The sequence below is a fragment of the Podarcis melisellensis genome, assembly GCF_964234715.1.
Source record: "Podarcis melisellensis genome assembly, chromosome: 7".
NCBI classification, from domain to species: Eukaryota; Metazoa; Chordata; class Lepidosauria; order Squamata; family Lacertidae; genus Podarcis; species Podarcis melisellensis.
Genome location: NC_138539.1, coordinates 89423271 through 89432485, shown reverse-complemented (window position 1 = coordinate 89432485; position 9215 = coordinate 89423271). Strand labels below are relative to the sequence as shown.

Below are 9215 nucleotides of genomic sequence, written 5' to 3'. Positions count from 1 at the left end.
TGCAGGGTTGCGAGGACGGAAACTCCTGGCGCGCGAGGAAGAGCCTCCTCCGCCAATACTACGACTCCCAGCATGCCCCGCGCCAGCCAAGCTCCCCAAGATGGCCGCCCTTTGCGCCGCCGCTACTGGGCTTGGCTGTTCCGAGGCGCGCGCGCGCCGCGCCGTCGGATGAAGAGAAAGCGAGGCAGGCATTGGTCCGCCCCCGCCCCCCGCCCCGCCCCGGAGAAGAGAAAAGCAAGACACGCGCCCGCGAGAGAGAAGAAGCGAAGGACCTCCGCGGCAGTCCTGGCCAGGCCCCGCCCCCTCCCCTCAGGAGCGCCGCCGCCGCCTCCCCTCCCCCTCGCCGCCGCCGCCTCAGCGCGCCCGCCCTTCGCTCCCCGGCTGTGGAGGCGGCGCGGCGCCCGTGGGTCTCCCGGCTGCCGCGCTGACGGCGAGGGCGACGCCCCCCCAACTGCCCGGCGATGTTCTCTCGGAGGGGCCACGCCGATGTCAAGAAGTCCACCCAGAAAGCGCTGGACCCGCGGAAGGACGTCCTGACGCGCCTCAAGCACCTCAGGGCGCTGATGGGTGAGTCGGGGGGGGGGGGTCGCCTCCGGAGAAGGGTCCCGGTCGTCCCGCTCAGCGGCGCTGGAGGGTGCGAATCCGGGACGCCCCGGGTCCCCTCCCTGCCGTGTGAGGTCGTCATTATCACAGCCATCACGACTTCATGACATTGGCGAGTTGCTTTGCCCAGGGCAGCCCAAAGCGACTTACAGTCGGACAGACAGGCAAAACCGAACCAAACCCAGAGAGAGGTTATAACGCGGCTCTTTCCTGCCCCCCCCCGCCAACCTCCAGAGGGGCAGTGGGTCAATGGATCTGGCTGTTAACCAAAAGGCTGGTGGTTAGAGCTCACCCAGGGATGGCTGTGGGTCGCGTTCCTGAATAGCAGGGGGTTGGACTAGATGACTGCCAGGATCCCTTCCAATTCCACAATTCTATGATTCTCACAGCCCCCAAAGAATTTACTGTTGTAAGGAAAGCAATACCATGACCATGGTGTACTTCAAACACAGTTCAAATCCACACAACAGGGTGAGCTCCCATTGCTCTGTCCCAGCTTCTGCCAACCTAGCAGTTCAAAAGTGCACCAGTGCAAGTAGATAAAGAGGTACTGCGGCAGCGAAAAGGTGAACAGCATTTCTGTGCACTCTAGCTTCCATCACAGTGTCCCGTTGCACCAGAAGCGGTATAGTCCTGCTGGCCACATGACCCAGAAAGCTGTGGACAAACACCTGCTCCCTTAGCCTGAAGCAAGATGAACGCCACACCCCATAGTCGCCTTTGACTGGACTTAACAATCCAGGGGTCCTTTACCTATTTTTTACTTTGTACTTTAAACACTCACTGCAGTTATGAATGCATGCTAAGTTGAACCAATCTCTGCAGCTAGTGCTTTTGTCTTGCCATGTTTCATGTCTGCACCTAAGGTCTTGCCTGTGACCTCTTCTAACTCTGTTGTTTACATTCTCTTCTCACAAAGAGCTCCCCCTTTGTGTGGAGTGTGTGTTGGATTACCCCTCATAACCTACCTCATTAGAGTACATTGTTGTGATGGGGTATGGGGATCAGCAGCTCTCCATGGAGATAAAAAAGATGGCAGGTGTATTGTAAGCAAGGGACAAGGATAGGGTTAACATCCTTGTGCCTCAAACTTACATGCACTAAAAAAAAGTTGCTGGCTTGTTCTGCAGTTCTAAAAAGAAGTGTTTTTTTAAATTTCAAAGTGAATCCTGATTCATGGTATTGCATGTTGCCAGGAGGCAAAAGACAAATCTTGATGTAACTAGATCATGATAAGGAACTGGTTTCTCTGTTCAATTGTTCCAGCTTTTGTTAGTTAAACTTGAACCAAAAGCATATTGTAGAAATATATGCGCAGCATACCCACTTCCTGTGCTCTCAGCTAGACTGGAAAAATAAGCAGTGTCTTCTCCTTGGGGACAATAATATTCTTGCACTCACCCCATGTGCATTCACTGTGAATTTCACTGTTTGTTTTGATCTTGCAATGGTCCCTGTCAGTTGTGTGGATTGTCCATTGCCAGCATGGGCTGAACCATCTTGCAGAGTCTTGAAGCAGTTCCACTGGCTCTGAAATCTGAGCTGGCTGGATTATGTCAAGCAGTGGGGGAGGTGGGAGTTGTTGAGTAAAATAAACATCCATTCTACCTAACTTTATCACCCTCCTATGAGTAAACAGAACACTGATCTTCCAGGAAGTTGCATAAGATAATGGCCTAATTCACAGTGTATCCCTGCTGTGCTGCTTCACACTGCAGGTGGGACTCAGCTGTCTCAATGCTCCATTAGAAAAACACCTGCAAATGGAAAACCAGGGGGAGACTAAGCTTGATACCTTCTCCACGGAATCTAGCTTTATAGGTGGATAATTTTGTGTGTGTTGGGAGGTGTATCCAATTGAGTGAGCTCCTACCTGCAGGCTGCAGTAGTTCTGCTTAAACCAGGCTTCCTCAACCTCTGCCCTCCAGATGTTTTTGAGACTACAATTCCCATCATCCCTGACCACTGGTCCTGCTAGCCAGGGATCATGGGAGTTGTAGGCCAAAATCATTTGAAGGGCCAAGGTTGAGGAAGCCTGGCTTAGACACATAGGTTTGCCGTGTTAATCAAAGCTAGACCAATATTGTGCTGGAATTACTGAGGCCTATTTAGATAGTGTTCTGATCCGTATCTTGTTGAGGATATTTTAAAGATTATACCAATTTACATGGGAGTAAGGCCTATTTAAATCAATGGAACTTGCTTCTGAGTTGTCACGTATAGGATTGTACTGTATGTTTCCCAACCCATTTTGTAGTCTACAACTGTTTTAAAGTTCCAGAAAGCCCTTGATAAAATGCATTACTAAAGAAGCAGCAATATATCTGCTGGCTCCAATTATCTGAACTGAACTGTCTTATTCAAATATACATTGGTTTATTCTCCAAAGATTTTAGAACAAAATAAACCAAACGGTGAAGTCTTGATGTGTGTAATTAACTTTTTTAATAGCATCGAGAGGAAAACCAGGAATTCACAGGAAAGTATATTGGGTTTGTAGGTAGGAGCACTGCAGAGAGTTTGGATGAATAAATAAATGTTTTTATAATCTGTTTTGTGGCCAAGGTTAACTCCCATAGTGGTTTACATTTACAATTCACAAAAGGTACAATGTATTAGGGATACTTAGAGGTGTTCATGGCAGTCTCTTCTGGAAGCTGATTACATTATCCAGATTCTAGGCTCTTCTATTCAGAGAGAGGGGTTGGAAGGAGCTGTAGATGGATGCAGAGGTTGATTTAGGGAAATATACCAGACCATAGGAGCGTCTCTCCATTGATTTTACTCTATATATTCAGTGCAAGCCTTTGCAGATTGTGTTTGGTGAGACTTACTCTCTAGTAAGTGTGTTTAGGATTGCAGCCAAACCAAGCTTTTCTTAGCTACAGAATACGTAGTGGTACGTAGCATTCTGTGAAAACCAGTGACCTACCTGTGTCATATTCACTATCACAGAGAGCCAGCATGCCAGAATAACCTTACCTCCTTTTTTGATAAGAGTCAGCCATGCCAGAATAACCTTACCTCCTTTTTTGATAAGAGTTACTAGTCTTGTAGGCTATGGGAGTGCTGTAGACATTGTATAAAAGCTTTGACAAAGGCTCCCCTGTATCCTTGTTGGCAAGCTGGTAAAATAGGGCTAGATGATGGTACCATTAGGTGGATTTGTAGCTGATGAATAGACCATATCCAAATAGTGCATTTCAGTAGTTCCTCGTCAACCTAGAAATAAGTGACAAGTGGGGTTCTGCAGGATGCTGTCCAGGGCCTAGTGTTGGTTAACATCTTTATAAATTACTTGGATGAAGTAGTAGAATGTATGCTCTTCAAGTATTCAGGGCAGCTAACAAATTATGTTGTGAACCGCCCTGAAAACTGCAGAACACAAATTCAATAAACAAACAAGCAAACAAACATACTTAGAAGACAGAAATAGGATCCAAGATTATTTCCCCATGATGGAGAACTGGGACTAAACTAGCAAAATGAATTTCAACAGAGATAAATATAAACTTCTGCATTTAGGTAGGGGAAGCCAGATGTACAAGTTGTGAGAAAGAACTGGGTGCTCAGGCATTAAGACAGGTGCATTGAACATTTTCACACCAATCCAGATAAGTAGATCCACAGACTTCTGCATACATACCACTTGTTGGATAAGGAATTTTGGTCACAAATCTGGTCCAGATGTTGATGTTATTCATTTGCACTGTATTGCTTTCATGTGCATGTGCATCTCCCTCCTGGCACAACTCGTAACATGAAAGTACTTGCAACTGGAACTAAATCACGGTGTTTGTATTCTAAATTATTGATAACCTTTTTTTAAAAAAATCCTGATTTTCAGAGACTTTCAGAGTGGTTAAAAAGATAAAAGCTCGAAAAGCACAATTCATTATTTAAACGAAACAAGTAAAATTCCAGCGTAAAAACTAATCTGAATGTTTCTGTTAAATAACTTGGGGAAATTAAAAGGTTGCCCAATAAACGTTGACCAAAGGGAATCCTGCCTGGGTAGAACCTTTCATAAATGGGATACCACATCAGCAGTTGGGTGAAGGGAAGTACCGGTAGTCTTTACTGTGCAGGAAAGCATTCAGAGTTCCAACTATTAAAGCTAGGTAAGAGATGAAAATGAAGAGGATGAGCCAAAAGCTGTGTACAAGAAATTGGTGTTTAAGGAGGGGTACATTTCTTGCCATATTCATTTGTAACCAATATTACAATTGGAGAATTGAAGCCAGTTCATGGCCCCTGATCTCCATTGACTTAAAGCTGCTTCTGCTTTTACCTGCATTGTATGATGCACTGATATATGTCTCAGAAAAGTTTGAGAGTGTGTCTGAGATCTAATAGTATCTTCTTGATGGAGCTAAGTGCAAGTTAAAATGTGAATGTTTGTTCCATTAACTCATCTTAGTCATGTGTTAACCCAGAAAAAGTGCTGTCTGTCTCCTTTTATATCGAGTCATGAATTATTCAGTCTGTTCTGTTGGTTCATGTAAGAATGTTGAATCTATTAGCAGAGCTTCTAACTGTCAGGATGAACCCCAGTGTTTTGCACAGACTCTTCTTTTTTCCATTATTACTCCTGCCTTGATACTCTTGATGGCCCTCAAGGTCTCTACATTCTTTCTCCTTGTCCGGTACCACCCTAGTACATCCTGCAAAGGATGAATTGAAGCAGAATACAAAATAGATAATAGATAAATAAAAGCATGCAATTTTCTGGCACAGAATACTTTTGATAAGAGTTCCCATAGTTTGGCAATGACTTCAGTTCACCTTGCTTGCTCTTCAAATTATTTTATGTTAACAGTTAAAACAAGTACGTAATGTTATTCTCATATGACTGACTCCTGCCTGATACTTGACCTGGGCTTCCTGTAATTCTCTAACTCCTGATGGCTCATCCAGAAGTATGTGCAGCTCATCTGAGTTCATTTGAAACTGCAAGTCAGCAGCTGCCCCACTGAACTTCCCAGCTGCTTTATAAACTTCAAGTTATTGAAAAGGAAACAGCTCCTATTATATCTGCACTACTTTTTCAGTGAGCTTTTCCATCCACAGGACCCTCAAGCGGATTTTTGGATTCAAGTGAGTGGTGGAGATTATTTTTGTAAACCGCTTTGAGTTGGAGGTTTTTTTTGGGTTTTTTTGACAATAAGGTGGTGTATAAAGTTTATGAAATAACTAAATAAATATGGAAACCTTAGCTATTTCCTTGGTGAGAATCCCCATTTTCAAGCTGCTATTTGCCCTGGGTCCCCAAAAGAAATGGTAGATCCTATTCCAAATCTCCATTGTTTTGTCTGATTGTTTTGCCCTATTAAATATCTTGTTGTTGTTTTAAGTCTGGGCTTGTATCCATTAAATAATCAATCAATCAATCAATCAATCAGTGGGTAACTTAATAGAATCAATCTGATTTACCCTCAGAAAATTATCTTTTTCGGTGCAATTTTTATATTTGTTTATAAAGATGAGCATTCCGTTTGTTCCCAAACAGCCTTATCTAAAATTTCAGTTTGGATTATGTTTTAGGAATATAAATCCCTCTGCTTTCTATTCAAAACATAAAACACTGCAAACTCGAGAGTGAGCACTGATAAAAACAATAGGAAATGTAGTTTAGATATGGTACAAATATGTGGCAATGGAGCATGTGAGATTTGACAGTTGGACAGAGCCACCCGCCTGTCAGTGGCCGATGTAATGATGATGCCAGATGATGGGGTTTGTAAAGAGCCCTGCATAGTGCTTTGAAGTGCCACCAATCAGCTGATCTTTTCTGCTTCAAAGCACTAAGTAGGGCTGTTTGCAAGCGGCTTGCAAAGGATCCTTGCTTGACTTAGTGACTTCAAGGATCAGTTTGCTATGGAGTTCCCTACGGGGAACACAGTATTATTACAGCTGATCCCAGCTGTCTTGCTCAGTGGATTGGTGGTGACAACAAATCTCCCTTATCAATGCAAATTAGGAGTGCACTTGAAGGCTCTTGCTTGCGTATTGGCAGCTCATTCTCACTTGCTCCTCACCTGATGTCACATTAGGTTAGGCCTGGGTGATATATCAATAAATTGCCCAGGGCTGTTATGAGGAGCAGACCACGATGTCGGCTTCACTCAACGGTATATTACTGGTGAAACCGCCACTGCTCCTGAGTCTCCCTGCTAGCAGTGTCCACTGAAGGGGGTTAAGAGTTCCTTCCTCCAGCGGGCACTGCTAGCAGAGGGACTCAGGTGCGGCAGCAGTTTCACCAGCGATATAGTGCTGAGTGAAACCGCCATCCCACTCTGCCCTCATACGACAGAGAGGGAGAAACAAGCTGTATCAATGAAGCGCCGACACAGATTATTCCTCCCTCTGCATCTATAAACTGCTTAACTGAGGACTGTGTAGCTGCCCTTGCCTCAGTTGAGCATTTAAAGGAGTCTCCAGCCCAGTGCTGGTTTCCACAAGCTACCAGCGCGGTGGGGACTCTGTGAAACTGCTCTGCTGAGGGGAGCATGGTTGCCGCTCCCTGCAGTGAGCAGTTAAAGGAGCTCTGATGCTCTCATCGCTCATGCACGAGTGGTGAGAGCACTGGGCCTGTCTGAGCAGGAGGGGGGGAACCTTACCTCTTCTCAGCTGAGCAGCGCAAACTAGCTCCGTTGTCCCAGTCTGCGAGCCTGGGTAAAACCGCCTCAGCTCTTGAGGCAAGTGCGGGCAGACGCAAGAGCACTCCCCCCCCCCCAACCACAATGTTTGGCTAGCGATACAGTGTGATGTTGAAAAGCTGATATCACCCAGCCCTAGGCCAGGTAGGTGTTAATTGGGACCCGTGACCAAAATATAGATGGGTTTTTATACTCATGCAGGGGAAGTTAATACAAGCACAGTGTTTACTTTGTATTTCATTATCTGCACTATATCCTGGGCTAGCATGTGAATTTGCAGCCAGTTATAGAATTTTTTTATTTATTTAATTTATATACCACCCTTCATTTGTAGATCTCAGGGCAGTTCACAACATAAAAATATAGCATTGGTAAGAGAATGTCTGGTGCTGATATAATTAATATAAATTGGAATTGCAATTCTATATATAAAATGCTTTGCATTGCTCCTATCAATTGAGAAGCACACTGTTCCAAGGGTGCATTGGCCACAGATGGAAGGGAAATGGCAGAAGCAATGCAGTAAATAAAATTATCATTTATGTAATGTTTGAGGACTAAAAATTACAGCAAATACTGCTTGTATTGACTTGTATGATTTCTGTTCCTGACCTCAAATGAACATGTGAATTGCAGGAATTCCTACTCCCGTGTGTAGTGGAGTTTTTTTGACATCTCTAGTCTTAACTGTGGTTCACTGAAATAAGCGAACCAGACATTGATGTTTAGTTAAATAAACCATTGTTCAAATTAGTTCTGCTTCTGAGTAATAACTAGTTATTTTTTTTTAAGTGTAAGTGAAAGCTTCCAACTTCCTCCTTGCAGTCACAGTGAGAAGGAGCAGGGGGAGCTTGTGAACCTGATGCTTTCCTAGGCTATTACAGTAATGATGAATCATACTTTACTATTATGTACATATGTAACTACTGTGTGGTAGAATCTAATTTTATTTATTTGAACAGCTAGCCTTTGTTAAGTTTCCAGCAGTTGCAAGGATGGCCAAGGAAGATGGGCCTCTTTGGAGAGCATGTTTCATGGCTGTACATCTGTAGTGGGCATTGTTCTTTGGGTTCACAGTTCCAGTCTACAAAACCATGCACAGGGTTTGTTAAAAGGCAGTAGCTGCAAATGGGGAGCTTGATATGAGAGACAATGGCCTAAAATATGTTGAGTCCCTCCCCCTTATAGCGGTATAGGAAATAAGAAACAGTTCTTACAAGCCCAGAATCCATTGCAAAGTTGTACAGCTGTGTTATAAGTGAATAATTTTTAAAGGAAGCTCTACACAGAATTTATTTCAGTAGTTGGGCCATTGTTTTGTTGCAGTTTGGATCAAAGTGACAATGTCCCTGTGTTCCTGCCTTGGGCACAAAGCATTGTCTGATCTGACTGGAAGATTGTACACATGCCTGCCACTTTAATCTCCCAAAGCAGTATCTCTTTCCTAATGCAGAGAAGGTGGCAGGACAATGCTCAGCGGGGTTATAATTTCCCTAAAACTGAACTGTATTTTTTTTCTTTCATTTTTCTTTATTAAATTTATATCCCACCCTTCCTCCTGCAGGAGGAACAATACGACAATATATATTTTATTATGTTAATGTCCTACCTTCCTTCCATGTTGCTTAAGTTGGTGTACATGGTTCTTTTCTTCCCATTTACACCTTGGTCTTCAAGGCCCTACTACTCCAACACTGTCCTCCCCACCTTCTATAGATCACACAGATGGTCAGTGTATGTTGTGGTCATAGGGTTGGATTTGGTGAAGGGTCATTAGGCCTAATCTCATCCTGCACATAATCTGTGCATAGATTAGCTTGGTCTAGTCCATGATGTACTGTGATGGTGGAGGCACGCTGCAGTAAAGTGCATGAAGAGCAAGTGTCTTCAGAAGATGTAATTGATGGAGTCAATTATGGAGCCTTATGATAAAGTGAATGCATTGGGAGGAAC

At 44.1% G+C, this 9215-nt stretch overlaps 1 protein-coding gene across 6 annotated transcripts in view; it reads left to right on the top strand.

The window, feature by feature from the left end:
• The first annotated feature begins 405 nt into the window (after window positions 1-405).
• The window catches only part of RALGAPA2 (Ral GTPase activating protein catalytic subunit alpha 2), a 182197-nt gene continuing 173387 nt past the window's right edge, over window positions 406-9215 (top strand). For all 6 annotated transcript variants that reach the window (XR_014170068.1, XM_081917687.1, XM_081917686.1 and 3 more), the window contains exon 1: window positions 406-567. Coding sequence is in view for 5 of the 6 variants with exons in the window: in XM_081917687.1 (XP_081773813.1) it covers window positions 462-567 (106 nt within the window). In the remaining variant the exon portion in view is untranslated. The remainder of the gene's footprint in view (window positions 568-9215) is intronic.